This window comes from Amaranthus tricolor, chromosome 14, assembly GCF_026212465.1.
Source record: "Amaranthus tricolor cultivar Red isolate AtriRed21 chromosome 14, ASM2621246v1, whole genome shotgun sequence".
Lineage (NCBI taxonomy): Eukaryota > Viridiplantae > Streptophyta > Magnoliopsida > Caryophyllales > Amaranthaceae > Amaranthus > Amaranthus tricolor.
In genome coordinates, this window is record NC_080060.1 from 156,211 (window position 1) to 176,483 (window position 20,273).

Here is a 20,273-nt window from a genome sequence, read left to right on the forward strand (position 1 = left end):
CAGATACAATGTCATATGACCCGAGAGATTTTTTGACTCGTGACAAACCTATGAAAGACATCATTAAAACCGCTAATGGGGAAGGGATTAAAGTGAGCGGAGCCAGAAGTATTTCCTTCACAAAAAACCTCACTTTAAAAAATTGTTTATTTGTCCCTGACCTATCACATAAATAATTATCAGTGAATCAACTTACTAGGGATCTTGATTGTACTGTTCTCATAAAACCCGGGTGTTGTATTGTGCAGGATGCTCAGACGGGGAAAATTATTGGACATGGTATTGAGAGAGGTGGACTATACTACTTAGAAGGGGAGACTCAAAAAGGCAAAGCGGTTCTTGTTCGTGGGTCAGAGGAACGACAACTATGGACCTGACATCGACGTCTAGGACATCCGTCTGTAGGGTATCTAGAAAAACTTTTTCCTAATTTTGTAGGACTCAAAACTGAACTTAAATGTGAAACATGTATTCTTGCAAAGAGTCATAAACATTCGTAATCTAATAGTTTGAATAAAACTGATATGCCTTTTATGCTGGTTCATTCTGATGTGTGGGGTCCTGCTCCCGTTGTAGGATTACATGGTTTTTCATACTTTGTTACCTTTATTGATGACTGCACCCGCATGAGTTGGATTTACTTCCTTAAACAGAAATCTGAAGTGTTTCATGTGTTTGTTGAGTTCTATAATATGATTTGTACTCAATTCCAAACCCAACCCCGCATGTTTCGAACTGATAACGATAGAGAATACATTAATTCTGACATGCAACAATTCTTTAAATAGAAAGGCCTTATACATCAGACCTCTTGCCCTAATTGTAACACCCCTGAATTTCCAACCCCTTAAACGAAACCAGAATCGTGAAGGAAGGGAGGAAATTCGGATGTTACATAAAAAGAAAAGGGAAAATAATTAGAATAAACGCTAAAGATTAATTAAAAAGGGTGAGTAAGTGGAAATTTCGGCAGCATCTCTGCTGAAAACTGAGGATGTGACGAGAATATATACATGGATAACATAACTAAATTAATCTAAGGCTTTTAATGCCTTCGAGAATACATCACGACGGAAAGAATCATCGTCGGCTCCTCAAATCATCAACTCTAACGAGGATCGTGGTTCCAGTGTTAACGCATCAATCTGACGGATACTAAAGGAGTATTCTCAATTTACGCAGCGGAACTATGGATCATACAAGGAGTCACATGGCTTCATACAAAACAAATTATACAATCCCAAAGAAAACTTTACAAGTAATATAGAAGCTACAAGCATTAGACAATTGTACACAATTGTTACGGTCGTACTCCGCTCTTCCCCCAATGCAAAACAAAAGAAGCTCCTATACCAGTCATGTCAAGCTATGATCCCCCTGCTGCTCCACATAATGACCATAGTCAGATGTGTCATAGCAGGAACATCATAGAGAATCATGAGCAAACAACAACAAACACATACACGTCAGTAATTAATAAACTTATAACAATTAGAGTCATTGAACAAAACTATAGACAACAATCTAGTATGGCAATAACGAGTCTACTCATCTGTCTAAGCACCTCTATTTACTCATAATTTCTCCTTGAAGCTACTAATCTCTCGAGGTATATTCAAGGTAGTGGATCCTCTCTCTATTCATGGCATAGTGACACGGCCAAGGGCGTTATCGGCCTCCCGGCGCCCATTGGCAAAGTATGAGCTCATGCTCCCTCCAGATGACCCTCTCGGGTCCTACCTTCGGGAAAAACTAACACACTGGGGTACTAAACCAGTGAAGAGGCCACCATATTGGGGTTTGCAAGGCCCGCATGGTAACACCTCGGTCAAGGGGCGTTATCGGCCTCCCGGCGCCCAATGACCCAAGCATGCTCATACCCCCCTTACGGTGGTCCCGTCGAACCTCACTTAGGGGACTATTAAATCAATCGAACATGATCCAGTTGAGTCACACTAACTAATCATACATTAAGGCTCAATAAGTAGGAAATCACTTCGATACCACACACAACCATGGTGCGTTCTCTACTATTTAGAAATTTGTTCTCATAGTCTCCTAATGTTTTCATTCTACTTGCCTATATTACTATTATGACTAAACGCTAGCATAGTTCACTTTATGGCGTTCTATAATTCTAATGCAATGCATATAATCATGAAATATGGATAATACTTTGAAACAATGAATATGATAATTAATTACTGCGTGTACGTACCTGCAAGCGTCACTGCACAACCAAGAGTTACAAAAATCACCCAATTAAGTTCTACTTTCCTCTTATGAACTGGGAACCTATACAAGTTATGAGTAGAACTAATAAGTTCCCTTAACTACTTTGCCATACCAAACTAAATACCAAAGTAACCGCTATTACCCATTCAACATGAGTTTTCGATTACTCTAACACGCACACAACTCATTCAATACAAGTCAAAATCATTAACTCAATACAACATAAGTCTTTCCATCTACTAAACCAACAATCAAGTAAGCTTTCACAATAATAAAGTGCATTATATGACAATTTCTATAAACCAATGAGGCTCAAAGTATAAGGCTTCGTCACTATGAAATGTCCTAGGCTACTAGCACTTGTATAACAAGATCAACACTAGCAACTTATGATGATATTGATAAGTGATAGCCTCACGTTATGATATCGTTTACTACAATGTACAAGATTACTCATGATGACAAGAAGGCATGAAAAGAAGCACTTCCCCAAATAATTCGAAACAAAAATGGCAACAATGGTTTCTTCCTACTTCAACAATGATAGTATTCAACTTTAATTACCACGACCATACCACAATCGACTAACAATAATACTCAATAACATAACAATATCCACCATCATCTTTATAATACAAGTGACCAGCAACACCACTTTTGTGACTAATATTCTCAATTATAACAACTATTATCACCTATTCACAATCAAATAATATATTCAAATCTCATACCAATCTATTCAAGTTTTAAAACATCCCCAAGCACAAAAGTAGTACAATTATTATCACTTCTATTCATACTTTAACTCTAATTCATAGCTATATTCAAATCATCACTTAAACTCTTACCCATCATAAAATTTAATAGAAATAAACAAAAATCAACACAAAATCCATAAACTTGATACAAATTCCCATTCAAAACAATGAAAATCAATTAGGGGAAGAAGATGGCTTACAAAGATGGGACTAGCAAAAGGGATGAAGGGGTAAGTGGAGGTTGTGGTGGCGGTGCAGGAGCTCCGTTGACGGTGGAGGGAGGACAAGAACCGGCTGCTGGAGCTGCTGTGAAGGCGCGAAGAACTGCGGAGGAAAAGCAGTCGGCTGCTGTTAGTTACTGCCGTGGAGGAGGGAAGAGAGGTCGGCGTCTCTGTGGGGTCGTGCAGCAAGCCGGTGGTGGTGAGTGTGCCGACAGCTGCTGGGCGTGGGAAAGGGAAAAGGATGCGGGAGTGAGGGAGGAAGGGAGAAGAAGAGAAAGAAGGAGGAGAAGGGGGAGGGATGACGGCTAGGCTTCAATATTTAGGGTTTCATGGGCTTTTTATACTTGTTTTATTATTATTATTATTATTATTATTATTATTATTATTATTATTAGGTTTATTTATTTATTTTTATCTCGATTCTCTTTATTTGAGAAGTCGTAACTATATTTTTAATATATATATATATATATATATATATATATATATATATATATATATATATATATATATATATATATATATATATATATATATATATATATGTTAACATTTAAATCTGTATATGAAAGAAATTTATTAAAACTAATTCAGAAATAATTTAATAAAATTGTAAAATCTTTAAAAGTTGTTAAAATATTAAATAATTTCATTATTAAAATCTCGGGGTGTTACACTAATACACCCCAACAAAATGGTGTGGCAGAATGAAAAAACCGCACACTTCTTGAGATGACTCGAGCTATTATGCTTGACTCTCATGTTCCCACTCATCTTTGGCCTGAAGCCATCGCTACTGCCAATTACCTTACCAATAGACTTCCCACAAAGAGCCTTCAGTACCACACACCCCTAGCCACTCTACAAACTCATTTTTCTATACCCTCCTCACATACTTTACCCCCTCGTATATTTGGGTGCACAGTTTTTGTTCATTGTCTAGCAAGAGTACGTAATAAGTTTGAGCCACGAGCAGTCAAATGTGTTCTTATTGGATATGGAAGGAACCAGAAGGGCTATCGGTGTTATGATCCCCTAACAAGATCTAATTCATAGCTATATTCAAACCATGGATTGTGAGTTCTTCGAGAATGAATACTACTACCACCATCCTCGATGTCAGGGGGAGAAGCAAAATGACGATCTCAAATGGTTAGTCACTCCATGGTTGTCCAACCTAGACCCAAAAGATCAAGTAGACAATGCTACAGAGCCACCTCACCAAGATGTTTTGTCCACTTCTCTGCCACTACCAGTCCTGTCTGATCATCATCAGGTGAGTCACACAAATTTTGATAATACTGTTCTAAAAGACACTAACAATGAAAATGTCACTTTGAATGAAGAAATTGTCATAGACACAGTTGAAACAGGGAATCATGACAGTCAAAATGTTGATAGTGAATCATATGTTTTACCCCCTCGTTCCACTCGAGGAGTTCCTCCAAGGAGATATGATCCTGAGTATGAAGCAAAACGTTCGAGATATCCTATTGAGAAGTCTGACACAGGAAATTCATCACAGAGTGCCTTAGCATTTAAGGCAACCCTAGATGCAACCAAAAGCCCGACCACAGTTGAAGAAGCCCTAACTTCCGCTCACTAGAGAAAAGCTATGGAGGAAGAAATTAACGCTCTCAAGAAGAATGGCACATGGGAAAAGTGCACCTTGCCGAATAAAAAAAAAGTCGTCGGATGTAGATGGGTGTTCACTATTAAATACAGATCAGATGGCACGATTGAAAGATACAAGGCTCGACTCGTGGAAAAAGGATACACCCAGACGTATGAAGTTGATTACTCAGAAACCTTCTCTCCAGTTGCTAAGCTTGATACAATTCGGGTTCTATTCAGCATTGCAGCAAATTTAGACTGGCCTCTTCATCAATTTGACGTGAAAAATGCATTTCTGAATGGAGAGTTACAGGAGGAAGTGTACATGGAAGCCCCACCAGGGTTCACATCAGAGTTCTCAGAGAATGAGGGGTGTAGATTGAGGAAGGCTTTGTATGGGTTGAAGCAATCCCCTAGAGCGTGGTTTGGAAGATTTACCTCTGCAATGAAGAAGTTTGGTTACAGGCAAAGCAATTCAGATCACACCTTGTTTCTCAGACGAAAAGGAAGGAGAAAAACATGTCTGATAATATATGTCGATGACATGATCATTACCGAGGATGATAGAGAAGAAATAGCCAATCTAAAGGAAAAACTATTCCAAGAATTCGAGATGAAAGACCTTAGTAGACTGAAATACTTTCTAGGGATTGTAGTTCTCAGATCAAACAAAGGAATTTTCATATCCCAGCGGAAGTATGTTTTAGACATGTTAACTAAAACAGGGATGCTGGACTGCAAGCCCGTTGAGACACCAATAATGATGAACCATGGACTACAGATAATTGAAGGAGGGAAACTGGCTGATCGAATGCAGTACCAACGTATGGTAGGGAAACTAATCTACTTAGCTCACACAAGGCCTGATATTGCATATGCAGTAGGAGTAGTCAGCCGGTTGATGCACAGACCACAGGTTCAGCATATGGACGCAGTTCATCGAATTCTCAGATACCTCAAAGGATGCCCTGGTAAGGGAATTTTATATCAGAAGAATGGTCATCTTAATCTTGTGGCATATACAGATGCAGACTGGGCAGGTGATAGAGATGATAGAAAGTCAACTTCAAGCTACTTTACTCTGGTGGGAGGAAATCTAGTCACCTGGAGGAGCAAGAAACAAAAGGTGGTTGCTATGTCTAATGTAGAAGCTGAGTTTAGGGGTATAGCAAAGGGAATTACAGAAGTCCTGTGTCTGAGAAAGCTACTAACTGAATTGGAATTCCCTCCTAAAAGGAGTTGCGAGCTATACTGTGATAATCAAGCGGCTATTAACATTTCAGAAAATCCAGTTCAACATGATCGCACCAAACATGTAGAAGTCGACAGGCATTTCATAAAGGAGAAACTAGAAGCCCAAGTAATCAAGCTTCCACATGTTAAGTCCAAGGATCAACTAGCCGACATTCTTACCAAGGCAGTTGGAACTCAGTTCTTTGAAGAGGTTCTATGCAAGCTGGGTGTTGGTGACCCTACGACCCAACTTGAGGGGGAGTGTTAGAGTATGTATAGCAGATTTATGTATAACGGTTACATGTATTACGGTTATTTAGCATAAGTAAGTAGTATAGCAGCAGTTACAAAGGCAGTTGCTTATTAGAAGCGGTTACTTCAAGCAGTTTTCTTTGAACTTTTATATAAATAAACACCATTACAATTGAATGAAAGACACAGAATTAACAATAAACACAAAAACTTGGTGTTAAACCAGAAATCAAATGGATTACCATTGCATTCTCTATTTCTCATAAGTATGCTCAAACTTCTTCTCATGTAACTATACAAACATATATACAATAGTTATTCCTCTTTCTTCCTAATTGGTTAAAAACTATTTTGGCCAGGAAAAATATATAATTGATAAAGCGGATCAAGGTACGTCTAATGAATTTTTAATTCGGATACGTCCATTATTTAATTTATATGATGCAATCCAATTTAAATAAGTCTAATAAGAAAGTGACATGCTTCATTAAACACATTTACTAAAGAGTGTGATTGATTGTTGACATCATTAATCGTTGCAATGTCACTTTCTTGACTTTCTTCAACAGTAAATTCATTAACACTTAAACACAAGAATACACTCACTTAGTCACTAGTCACTAGTGACTACAACAATTACTTCGACTCAATATAAAAAAAAAATAAAATAAAAAGACGGAATTAGTTTTATTAGTAAGAATATGGAACTCAAAATGAAGGCAGCTCCAGCACCACAAATTGAAGCATCAATTCCATGTTTATCCAGATCCTCAGCATCACCAATTAATTCTTGTAATGTGATGAACCGGCGTGATGTGTTGGCCTCAGTTTCAGTTTCAGTTTCTGCGTGTATCAATGCAATTGCAGGCTTCTCTGTCCTCAGTACCCAATTAGTAGAAGCTGCAGATGCCCGTGGACTCTTCCAAATGCCCCCATTTCGACTCAACAACAGGTATTTCTAAATTCTAATCCTTGAGACCTTGAGATTAATTAATTTGTGTTTATTGTAGAGTTTGTGATGTGGTAATAAAAAAAAGAATGATATGATTTATGAAGGTATTATCTGGTAAGGTCAGGGGAGTCTGAGTATGAAAGCTTAGGGATAATCAACACGAATCCCGTAGCGAAAACGAGTGTGGATAGCGGGTTGTCGGAAAAAGGAAAGAGACAAAGTGTAAAGGCAGGTTTCGAACTTAAAAAAATGGGAGCTTGTGAAGGGAGTTGTTGGATTTGGCCTTCTATCACTCAAAGAGCTTACCAGGCTGCTGAGATTATTGGTGAGATCAATAAAATTGATCGTAGGTAAAATTAATTTACTATACTTGGTATCTAATTAATGGTAAACTGGATCTGGAATGAGTAATTATAAGAACTGATCATGATGTAGCCACATAGTTCCTGAATATAGCTTTCTGGATGCTCGTGGCCTAGGAGCTTATGAAGGCAAGCCATTAGAATCTATTTCCGAGGTCTGGATTGTGACTTGTGAGCAAAACACATTGCTGAATTCAACTTATATATATATATAGATATAGGAGCTAGTGCCTAGTAATTAAAATTGATATATGAACAACAAACACAGGTTTATGCAACAGATGGTGTATCTCCGAACCTAAAACCGCCTGCGATTGATGATGGAACCCCAAATGAGAGCGTAGAAGACGTATTTGTACGTGTAACACAACTGATGTCAATCCTTGAAACACAATACTCCGGAGACACTGTCATCATTGTATCTCCGGATTCAGACAATTTAACAATTTTACAGGCTGGCTTACTTGGACTTGATCTTCGAAGGTACAACTTACTTGCTAGTAAGCATGTTTAATTATTACATCAACACAAATTTGTATTTGATAATGATTTTATGACTTAACAGGCACACAGATCTTTCTTTCAGCCCAGGAGAAGTGAGGTTTATAGATGAAAAGAGTATACCTGTTTACAAGAAACCATCCTCAAATATATACAAGTGCTATAATCCCCCTAATTGTAGGTACTAGGTACTACTTACTACTTAGCTTCTTTTTTCATCTTTTTTTACATATCAATTTAGTACTACTGCATTTTGCCATATTGGTGGATGGTGGTGAACTGTAAGAGACTAAGAGACTCTCAAACTCTGATTAATATCAATTCTTCTATTTCTCTCATGTGGGAAAATGCAAACTGTAATAGACTATTAGTAAATATTGTATTCTTTTTGTTTTTTTTTTTTTTTTTTTATAATAATCTCAGCTTTTCATCATAAAAAATCTAACATTTTATTAACTTTATCAAGTGGGTCATGCTTTCAGCCTTGACTTGACTTAGACAATCATTAATGCAAACTCAAAGACCAAAGGTAAATATTCCAAGTGATAGAAAACAATTTGGTTTTGCTTTCTTTTGTTGCGGCTTTTGGTATATACCCCATTCAAATACTACTCCACTATTAAAGCATTAGAACATTGGACCCACGATGACCAACATTATCATCAAACTAAATTAAATAGTGATCAAAAGCTTCAAAATATTCACGTTTTAATAAATAATAATAATAATAATAATAATAATAATAATATAATATTCTCTCTCATTCTTTCTATTTGTCTCATTTACTTTTAGGTTACTTTTTACTATGTATTTTATTCTTAATTTATAAGTTAAAATTTGTTTGATTCGGCTCAATGCAAAAATTATTAATATTAAATTTTTTTAATTTTTAATTAAGCATAATTAGAGATATTAAGGATTAAGGATTAAAATATTGTCTCAACGAATGAGGAAAAAAAAGCAATGGAACAAATGAGAAAAAAGCAAATGGAATTAATATGTTGAATAAAAGGTAGTAATATACTAATAATAATAATAATAATAATAATAATAATAGAGTAATTAACTACTCGTAAATACTTGTAGAAATATTCCCACTTCGGTTTCTCCTTTCCATCTTTTTGTTTGAGACTCTCCTTCCACATTTTAAAATATGCAAAACCACCAGAAACCGCCGCTACCACGACCACTACCACTATCAGAATCACAACCATCTCAACTCAAGCCCAACTCTAAATCCAATTCTTCCGAGTCGCCCCACTCCCCCCTGCGATCCAACTCACCCATTAGCTCTGACTCGCCTATCCATGATCTCCATCTCAATCACGATCATCTTCACAACAGCTTTGACGGCGCTATTGTACCTGTTGAAAGTTTCTACTCTCCTGCAAATTCACCTTTTACTAAGGATGCTACCACACCCGATTATTCCTCTTTCTCTACTCCTCCTCAGTATGAACCTCAACCGCTACCTCGCCACATCATTAATTTTAATCGTAGAGAAGAACTGCCGCCCAAAACCAGTGTCGTTTTTGGGGAAACTGCTGGTGGGGGAGAGAGAAAAGGCAGAGTTGGTGTGAGATTTGGTGCTGTTAAGGATATAAATGTAAGCAAATTTGAAAGAGTAACTGGGGTTTTTGAAAAGGTTAATTTAGGGCTTAGGGTTTTGGAAATTGTCTTTTGCTTGATTTCCTTTTCTGTTATGGCTGCTGATAAAACTCAAGGCTGGAGTGGTGATTCCTTTGATCGTTACAAAGAATACAGGTTTTTGTTTTCCCTCTTTTTTTCACTTTTTTTTTTTTTTTTTTTTAAATTCTACCTTTCCTTCTTGTATATGTTTAACTTTCAAGCTTTTTATGCTGCATTTTTTGCTTGGAACCTTGGAATAAATGAATGTTGACAACAAATTGATTGTACTTCTAAGACACACGAATGATGAAAGCGCTAAATAGTAGCGGTATTCTATCAATTGGAAAATTATTACCTTTTATTAACTTTAGGGAGTGTTTGATTGAAGTTGTATGTGTTATGAATGGTATCGTGTGACTTGAGTGCAGAATCGATGTATGCATTCATGTGTGACTCTTGACTCTTGAGATGGAATCCCATGAGTGTGTTAATGTGGGTGTATTAAGTTGAGTCTTGATGATTGTGATTTATGATGGTGATTAAAAGTATGGATTGAGGTGATGAAGTATGAGTTATTCATGGGAGTTATGGGACTTAACGAAGAAGTGCAAAGGTTTAATTTAAGATGCTTTACTATGCAAGTCGAGCAATACTGTCAGAAGCCTTCTGTAGTGCCGCTCGACCGAGCGAGCTCAGGATGGGTCGAGCGAGCATACAGAATGCAACCAGAAACTTCATGTAGCCCGCTCGACCAAACCGCTCGACCGAGCGAACCTCTGTTTTGGTCGAGTGAAGTCCCTGATACTCTTAGGATGCTGTTTTTAACTCTTCAAGTACTTGGGGTTATTTCATTATCATTTATTCATAGCTTTAATATACTTAATGTTACTTAGTGTGATCTCTCCTATAAATAGAGAGCTCTCATTCACATATCAATATCATCAAACACAACTCCTAAGCCAAACACATAGCCTTTTGTTTTATCTCTTACACAATTGTAATACTTGATTTGTAAGAGTATTTTATACTCGATTGATATAATAAAAATAGAAACTACACACGACGGAGGACGTAGCCATCATTGGGTGAACCTCTTTAAATCTTTGTGTCTCTTTGCTTAGTTTACATTATCAAACATTGTTTTATTCTTTGTTGTTTGCATCATTCATATAAGTTCTTAGCATCGTATCAATCTTGGCAAATTATTTTCAGTATGTTTGAGGAAAATAGGATTTTGTACAAAGAGAATAGCATTTGGTCTTTTTGTCAGCCAAATAGGACTGGGTATGCTACTATCTCCTATGATTGTTTCCTTGATTCTTGATATTGATTTACCAGGGATAGGTTCCAATACTCAAAAGTATTCATTTGTTAGGAGTAATTTTTAGAAGATGACGATGCCAATGTGGAAGGCGTGTTTTTGGTGTTTGATGCTGAATTAAAATTAACTTGTTGGGTATGAAATCTCCATTTTTTATGGTGTCGATGAATATTCTCTCACTTGGGTGTGTTTTGATACTTTCATTATTGGTAGGGTTAACTTAAAACCCCGACTTTTATTTGCAATACCACATGTTTTAGTGCCTTGTCACTCTTCTAGCTTTGCAAAACCTGAGCTTTTTGATGAACTACTGGCTGACTATCATGTTTGGTTTTGAACTTTGAAGTGACCTGTGTTCGTTGAAACCATGTTGCTCTCACTTCAGGTCTTATGTGAGCCTTGAGGACGCTGTTCTCCGGACTTTTAGGTGCTACAATTAGTTGTTTAGGTGTTTGATGACAGGAAAGTTGTTGGATTCTTGGTGTAGTCTGTTGTTCATGGTTTTTTTAGAGGTGGGGGATAAAATGAATGTGGTTTGACTATTGTTAAAGCCTGAAGGAGTAGGAAGTTTAGAGTTACAAAGATAGGTACATCACCCCTTGAATTTGTATAGAGCAAATCAGCAAATGTCACGAAGCTTAAGATAAAGAATTTCAATCCTAAACCTTGTTTAAGTTATATTAATTTCCAAATGGCCACTAACCAAGCACATGGTTAAGAACTTAAGATCTTAATGTATATCAACAACTTGCTTTTAACTAGTGTGCAAAACTGAAAATAGCTTACCACAAAATAGATGGTCTTGCTATCTTGGCACATAAACAACTTGAAGTTCATGTGTTCACAGGTGAAATCAAGTAACACCTCATGCTCAATTAAAATTTCTACTTTCTACCATGTAATCCACTATGTGCATTCCAATAGTGGATGTTTATACACATTCAATATGAAAGAAAAGAGTCACTCACAATAGAATTTTCTTCAACACTCGAAACTTAAGCATATTCTGCCTTAGCTCATCATATACCTCTTCTCTTACATCCTTGGCTCATCAGTCGTCGCCTTACTCTCTCTTTCTCTCTTCCCGTTCCCTTCTGTTTTCGCAATTATGACTTTTGTCCAGCCTACTTTTCACCATCTTTTCTCTCTCTCTCTCTCCCTCTCTTTCTCTCTCTCTTACTCTCATCCAATCCCCTTCTAGTCGGTGGTGAAACTTTCAAGAAAAATTAAGGAGGGCAAAACCGTAAAAGTTTGAGCCATAAACTTAGGTGAAAATTAAAGAGGCAAATGTTTGAACTCTTGGCCTTTTGGTTATTAAAAAAACAATGTTACCACTAGAACAACCATAATTATATGATTTTTTTGTCCCTTTAGTAACCAAAAGAAGAATCGCCTCAATTCTAATCTTTCTGCCCCTTTCCTTTTTGTCAACTAGTGTTCTCTGTTCACAGCCAACTCTCATCATTGTCAATGAAGATGCTTTCATTTCTCTGAACAATTTCTGAATCATGGTCAATATTTATGTGCAAGTCATGTACCTAAATGTCATGTATTGATGGATTTTTACCTTCATATGGTGTCATTATGCAATGTCTACTATTCCTCTATTTGCATATGCATATAATATGTTGTTCTTGTTCTTATATTACTGCATTTAGTTTCCGTTGAAGGTTTTTTTTACCATTGAACTATAATTATATAAACTGCTTGCCCATACTATTATCTACTAAATACAATAATTCGCTAAAAAACATATTAGCTACACACTTCTCTATAAAATAAAGTGACATGATAACTATCTCATTGCAGGTTTTGTTTATCTGTGAGTATTCTTGGGTTCATTTATTCTGCGTTTCAAGCATTCGATGTAACCAAACTTTTAGCCACTGGAAAACATGTGATCAACCACCATCTCCGCTATCAATTTGAATTTATTATGGATCAGGCAAGTATGAGTATCTCATATACTTTCTTTAACAATTGTATTTGTCCATTTAAGCTGCCAGGCCTTGAATATAATAACTTCACACTAAAGCAGTTATGTGGATGTGTGACGGTCCACCATCTTCACATATTATGTCCTATCCATGCAGTTTGATGGTAGTGTGGTTTATACATGGACGTATATTAGCATAGGAGACATTGAGAGAACTTTGAGGAAGGTGCATTCCTCGGGTGTGAGGCAGAGAGGTCCGTCATGTATATCAATCCTTGTAAAAAAAACAATTTGAACCATGAGAAGATAATTTCAGTTTCTTATATAAAGTAAATATTCAGATTTCAAATTGTTGAATTGGATTGCAATCTGCTTGGCATCTTATTAAAACGCTTGTTCATTGAACTTGCAGATACAGGCATACCTTCTGATATCAGCCTCATCAGCAGCAGCCTCAAGGGTTGTTAACTGGCAATCTAATTGGGGGAAAGACGAATTTACCGAGAAGATTAGTGCATCAGTTAGTATGGCGTTCTTGTCTTTCTTGTGCTTTGCCATAAGCTCTTTAATTTCAGGTTATAATTTGTGCAACCGTGATTTGTCTTGAATCGCAAAACACATTTCTGACTCCCTTGTATCAACTGGTGATATTTTTTCCCTTATAGTTAGCTGTAGAATTTGTACAGGAAAAATATGGAATAAGGAGTTGATACATAAATTGTGAATAAGTCTATATGACATTAGTTATGGCATTCAAATTGAGTACGATTCCAAAGTTTCAGTCTACTTTTTTTAAGCTGTCAGAGATTCCTAAAATTGTACTCCTAGTGTGTCTGCAAACTGTATGGGGTACTTTTTCTTTTCTCATTTCAATGAATGACATTTTATGAGAGAGGGAGTAATTTTTATTGTTAATGATTAATGTTTTATAGATTAAAGATAAACTGTAAATCAGGGCTAATTGGTGAACAATACTAAAATAGAGCTATAATTTTGAAATGAAGGGAGTAGTTATTGTTAAGATTATAGTTGGAAAATTGGATATTCGATTTTTTAGATAGTGAAAATCATGCCCTGATTCTGATCTAAAAAAGTTAAATATCTGGGTTTTCTGATCAAATACAATATATATATATATATATATATATATATATATATATATATATATATATATATATATATATATATATATATATATATTTGCGTTTTTTGACCACATAATATTTAAGTCCACTTTTCTTTCTTTCTTTAACAAGATTATTTTTGAAATTTTAAAAAAATCATTTTGAAAATATAGTTTGATTTTCAAAAGTCTAAATATTAGTATGATGTTCAACAACCTAAATAGAGTATATATATAGACACACAAAGCAACTAGCGTCATCAAGGTGATCTTAATTGTATTCGGTCTCTAACATGAACAATTTGGCACTAAAAGAAGGGTTAGTGTTTCTCTCTTAGCCAAAAAATATATTTTTAAGAATTTTGACCAAGATGGCAAACAACCGTTCCAAAGCTCATATCATAGACAAAGAGCAGTTCAATCCAGCAAAGTGAGAATCAGAATGCAATACAGGCCAAGGCACACACCAGACCCTAACTTTGCCCAAAATATTGTAGAAGTAGCACGATCTCAAAGGTGATTTGATCGAAACTTTCTAAGGGAGGATGTTGTTGATTCCCATGCCAGAAGTGACAAAAATAGAAGGAAACAACTATCGTTGCAGGATAAAGAGATTATCACTGCAACACCCCAACAATTTGTTTTGTTCATTACTATTTACCCAATCCATAAAATTTAGCATAATTTTCCCTTGCTAATCGCTTCCACTACTTTGTTAGATTCATAAATAGAATTTTTGGATGGAGGAGTATGGATGGTCAGTAATTTCTCTTTGCTACCTATAACATTGATTATTAGATTAAAATTAAATGGTACTAATTGTGTCATAATAAAACAAGTTGGCCGAGTGGTCTAAGGCACCAGATTTAGGCTCTGGTCCAAAAGGGCGTGGTTCAAATCCTACAGCTGTCACTTTTAATCTTTTGGGTCTGAATGTTTCTCAATCTAAGGCAATTGTATGTAATCACTAATTAGCCTACCACCGTCCGGCGTCGAGCGATACTTGAGGTTGATGGAAAAAGGCCAAGCTACCTGCTTATTATTTGCTACTTCTGCATCGTTTGGTCCTTTTCCATTTTCCGTTGAATCTTATGTTATTAATATCTTGTAATTGTAAGCCAATTAGCCAACTCCAAGTACATTTCATGCTCCTGCCTCCAGGCCTCCTTTACTTACAACTTACCCTAACCAACATCCAAACTGATGTGTATGTGTGTTAAGTGCTAACTACATTTATACAGATTGCAGTCCAAACTATTTAACTATGGTTCTTATTTTATGCATTTTATAGCCTCAAGATTGATTGTGTCTTGATAGTGTTAAAAAGACTGTTTCTTATCAGAAACAAGTACTTCTCGTATCGTTCTTTATCAAAAACAAATACTACTCATATCCTGAATCCTGAAGGGTATTCATTATTAAAACCTCGTTATAAATTGGTTTAAGAGAAACCTTACAGTTTCCAGTGCTATTTGGCGATGTTGACTTATAATGGCAAAGATGAAGAAGCAGTCTTTTTTACATTGGACTGCCGAAGAGGGTAGGAACCGTTTGTTATTCACAAGTCACAACACAGTGGCCTACTTTTGGCCTGTTAATCATTAGTAGTATATGTACAGTTGGACAAGTGGTTCTTTCAATTAGGGGTGTTCAAAAAACCCGCTTAACCCGACCCGCCTACCCGTAGCTTAGATGGTGGGTCAATTATCAATAATAATAATCTTTAGCCGCCTTAACCGGGTAACTAATATCATAAAGACTTGAAGTTGAAGGTACCAAGCAGCTGAGTCAATGGTTATTCATAATGACTATAGTATGTATTACGTGCTTTGCAGTCTTGCAATAACTCATCTCTTGTAGGAATTGATAGATCATGTACTTTTGAGCTAAGAAATAGTTTTTTGCTGGGAAAAGGTTGTGGCTTTAGTGACCAGCAAACACAAAGTAAGCTGAGCTGTAATCAGACAACACATGCAGAATGTTATTTTTGCTCATTCTTGAAACTAGCGGCTAGCAATACACTGTACCTTTTTGGTAGGTTTTCTAAGTTTGGATTGCATTACTGACTGAAGTATTAGAATGGAGCTGAACTAATTGAATTAATCAACTGTAATAATTTGAATGAAACGAGTAGTTGAACTGAATTTAACTAAACGAAATAGAATTACACCAAACCGATTGAACTAAAAAAGTGTTAAAATGGTGAAACTTATGAAATCAGGTAGCCATGGAAGGCATGCAAAACGAAGAATACAAGAATGGCTAAGAATTGTTATTTCTGTGTAAAAGAAAAGTAGTACATGGAAAAGAACAATACAAGTATATAAAGGCTACTACTCTGACAAAGCTATAACAAAATAACAAACAAATAACAAAAAAAATGTGTGAAGTGTACAAAGGGCAAAACAGAAAAAGATTCATTTACTACTATGTAACTGATTCAATATTGGGAGCAGCTGTATTAATTTGGTGAGAATGGCTATCTTCAACAAAAAGTGAGGACTAAATTGGATGGATTTGAATTGAATCAAACGGAATATAATCAAATTATGCAAACAAATAACAACTACATTATATTTTTTAATGCAAGTGCAAAATATATTAAAAAGCACATAATTAGGAACGGGAACATGAATCATTATTCGAAAGAAATAAGTTTACAATAACTCAAATTTGCAAAACCCATTTAAGAAAGATCAATATTAAAAAGATAAATACATTAATGACCAATCATGTTATTTTGTTGGATCAATTATCCTAGCACTAGTACTAAAACTACTAATACATGGATATGGATATGATCTTTAAACACTTGAGGCCATAATTATTCATACATGTGATGCGAATTGTGAGCGTCCACATTCATGCCTGCAATAAAAATACAATGCAATGCCTGATATGTAGTGAGAAAAGTAGCTTAATTCAAGGAGTAAGAGACAATGGAAGATCATTGTATGAGCAGAACGATGGGTTTGTTCAACGAGATAATCAAAGCTGTAAGCATTCATACCAGTGTAAACACCATCAGACAAGGTAGTCCTCATAGTATTACCATTGTACATATGGTCTACCTGAACGTAAGTAAAGGGTACATCACATTTCCCTTGTGTTGCAACTGCACTCACAATTACCACTGTCTTAGGTGGCACTTTGACTGTGTAATAGTCTACCACTTCTTCCGAATCCTCATTAGTTTCTCCCCAGTCGTACTGCTCCAAGTACTCTCCTCCTAATGCAATCTTTAGTTCTTCAATGAAAGGGATTTTGCTAGCTAGTTCAATACTGCCTTCTATGAACCAGGATTGACTATTGTTCCATGAAGATGTCGTCAATTTAGTGTAGTGAAACTCAATAGTATGCTCTTGCTCTACCAGAGTTGGATTATCCAAAGTTGCTTTCCTATATGTGATAGGTGTCTGATCGTAGATCCTAGCTCTGTCAAGATGAAATTCGAGAACATTCACTTCTCTTCTTAGCACGGGCTCTAATATTTGTAGTTGAGCTTCTTTTACCAATCCATTTGCTGTTGGCCTTAATCCATTACTCTCTGGATCATGGGGGATCGGTTGGCTTTCTACAAAGCAGTTGTTGTATAGATAACGAAGGGCCATCACATTTTTTTCCGACCTGAACAGCCTGGAACAAAATGTTTGCATCGGTAGTGTCATCATCCTCAGGGTCTTCTCGTAGGCACACGATCCTATCTTTGGGCATTGGAGTTTGATTTGAATCTGGAAATCGTCCGCATGCAGTGACAGGTATGCTTACGTGATCTCGGAGACGTATGTTACCTAGATTATTGGGTACAACCTCGAAGATATTGCCGTCGGAGAAGTCCGGAAGCTTGATTGAGGTAAATGTTTTGATAATCCTTAAAGGTGACATATTTGGGCAGTATTACTAATGATCCATAATCAACCACCTTGGATACTGCTGTAGTGGTGGCAAGAGGATCTAGACACAAAAACATGTCAGTATCCCGTCTCCCCACCGCTTTATCTTGCTGAACATGAAGGAAGGTGACGGTGTTGCTGCCGTCATTTGCAATGGGTTTAAACAAGGTGCAATTCCATGCTGTTTGATCGTCCACAGGTTCAACAGCCTTTGCTACTATCCAGTTTTCAGTAGCTGATAACCTACACCCAAACTAATATTAATTTGTTCATCCATAAATCAGAAATCATAATAATTGCAATTCCATTTTATAGCATGTAGTATTGAGAAAATTAAACAAAATTACTTGACCAGGTATTTGTTATTGTAACATGATCGAATGTGCACAAGCGCAGTAGAAACATATTCGATAGCAAACTTAGCTTGGTTGCTGGTTACATAATTAGTGGAGTAGGCGACATAATCTTGGTATTAGCTACCGTCATCCACGAAGCCCAAGTATTTTTGTGGCTTGTAGAGCAACATTATACTCTCTTTTTGCATATTAATAATCTTCTCTATTAATCCTATACATAATACACAACCAACTCTCATACTCTACTTATAGTCCTGTATATACTATTAAGTTTAGATTCCCTTTCCTCTTAACTTGTTGCTAATATTGCTCCATTTAGTCAATTCATGTACTCTGTTTTGTTATTGTCAATGGCTCAATGCCAGCTTTCTCTTTGTTATATATGTTGGATATATTTTTCGCAATCATCTCAAATATGTATATATATAATAAGAGCACATGGACTTAATTCTAGGAGGGAGTATATTTTATCAAAATATTATATTTGTCTCACCATTTTACTTTTTATGCAATTTATTGTGATATTTTAATCATTTAAATATTGAATTATGAATAATTAAAATTAAAAAGCTAAAATTAAAAATACAATTAGACGATTCAAGCTAGATTTCATTTTATTACTTTTTTATTCATTATATTTATACTCCTATGTCTTGATTCTTTAAAGAAGGACTGTAATTCTGAAGGTTGATAAATTTTTATCAAAATGATAATAGTAATGCTATTACTAGTTGAAGTAAAAGGTACGCTTTTGAAGGTAGTATGACAAATTAGAAAAGTGGTTATTTGGTGATTTGATAAGTAAACCTTCATTAGCCTAAATATGAGGACTTGAGTCGAAATTAGTCTTTAAAGCCTAAAGGGAAACAATGTAAACAAGATACAGGAATTAAGAGCATCAGTAACAATGACCTATTTAGAGGTCATATGACCAAATAAGGGTAAAAAGCCTATTAACAGTGATCTAAAATAAGGTTGGTCATGGAAAATGTTGAAGAATTTGGTCACTATATGACCTGATCTCTCAAACGGTCATCTCTTTTTTATCAAACCAAATGCCATGTATCGTCATTCTATTGGTCCGTGTTTTTCTACTGAAGACATTCCATCAACACTCTGTTGTTGCCTTTTCCACTTGTCTTTTTTCATTTGGTTGAAAAAAATACTTCTTTTATTTTAAATTGCTATTTTCTCATTTAAATAAAATTCAAAAAACAAAAAAAATATACAATCGTTCATATTTTTTCAAGATCTATAAAATGAAACCACTCTTATTATTATTTAAAATATTTTCAAAAATAAAAAAAAAATACTTCTTCTAAAAATAATGACCTTTTAAAAGAGGTCATTGTTAATAAAACTAAGTTGAAAGATGAACTTTTAGAAGAGAAAAATAATGCGATAACGTGTTTACTAGATCACCATAAATAATCTCTAATGAGTGTTCTCTCATACTTGAGACACCTCCTATATCCTATTGGCTATTACAATCAAGAGGACTTAGTTGGTAACTTCAACAACGTCTGACTATTGCCATGATACATGAATGTGGTATCCACTCTACTTCTTTACCCAATTTTTAATACTTCCTATTAATGCACTCATTTTGTTATATTATTTCATGATTCCTCCTCATTTTAAAAATTTTTCTACTAATTCTCTCTTAGCATTGTTCATCACCATATTTTTTTTAATTAATTTTCATATTATCTTTACAAATTAGAACTATATATTGGTTATTTACTTGATTTTAAATCTTTTGAATTTAAGATCTTCACATTACTATTGTTATTGTCGTTGTGACTATCTTTAGAAATCTACAAATCTCTTCAGGCCTGTCTAAATAATAATTTTGATCATTTGATTAAAAATCCAATTAACATTAAT

General features: G+C 35.5%; 1 protein-coding gene across 6 annotated transcripts; it reads left to right on the plus strand.

Moving 5' to 3' along the window:
- The first annotated feature begins 6,873 nt into the window (after window positions 1-6,873).
- On the plus strand, window positions 6,874-13,789 carry LOC130800137 (uncharacterized). Of its 6 annotated transcripts, XM_057663501.1 has the most exons (8): window positions 6,942-7,265; window positions 7,370-7,615; window positions 7,701-7,782; window positions 7,896-8,110; window positions 8,193-8,309; window positions 12,888-13,023; window positions 13,172-13,268; window positions 13,427-13,614. In XM_057663501.1, the coding sequence occupies exons 1-8, from the start codon at window positions 7,015-7,017 to the stop codon at window positions 13,480-13,482; spliced, it is 1,200 nt and encodes a 399-aa protein (XP_057519484.1). In that variant the 5' UTR covers window positions 6,942-7,014; the 3' UTR covers window positions 13,483-13,614. The 6 variants fall into 6 exon arrangements, 4 of the variants coding, with proteins under 4 accessions (XP_057519482.1, XP_057519484.1, XP_057519483.1 ...); XM_057663499.1 differs by lacking the exon at window positions 13,172-13,268 and having other exon boundaries at window positions 6,874-7,265; window positions 13,427-13,789; XM_057663500.1 differs by lacking the exon at window positions 13,172-13,268 and having other exon boundaries at window positions 6,943-7,265; window positions 7,385-7,615; window positions 13,427-13,789.
- The last annotated feature ends 6,484 nt before the right edge of the window (window positions 13,790-20,273 follow it).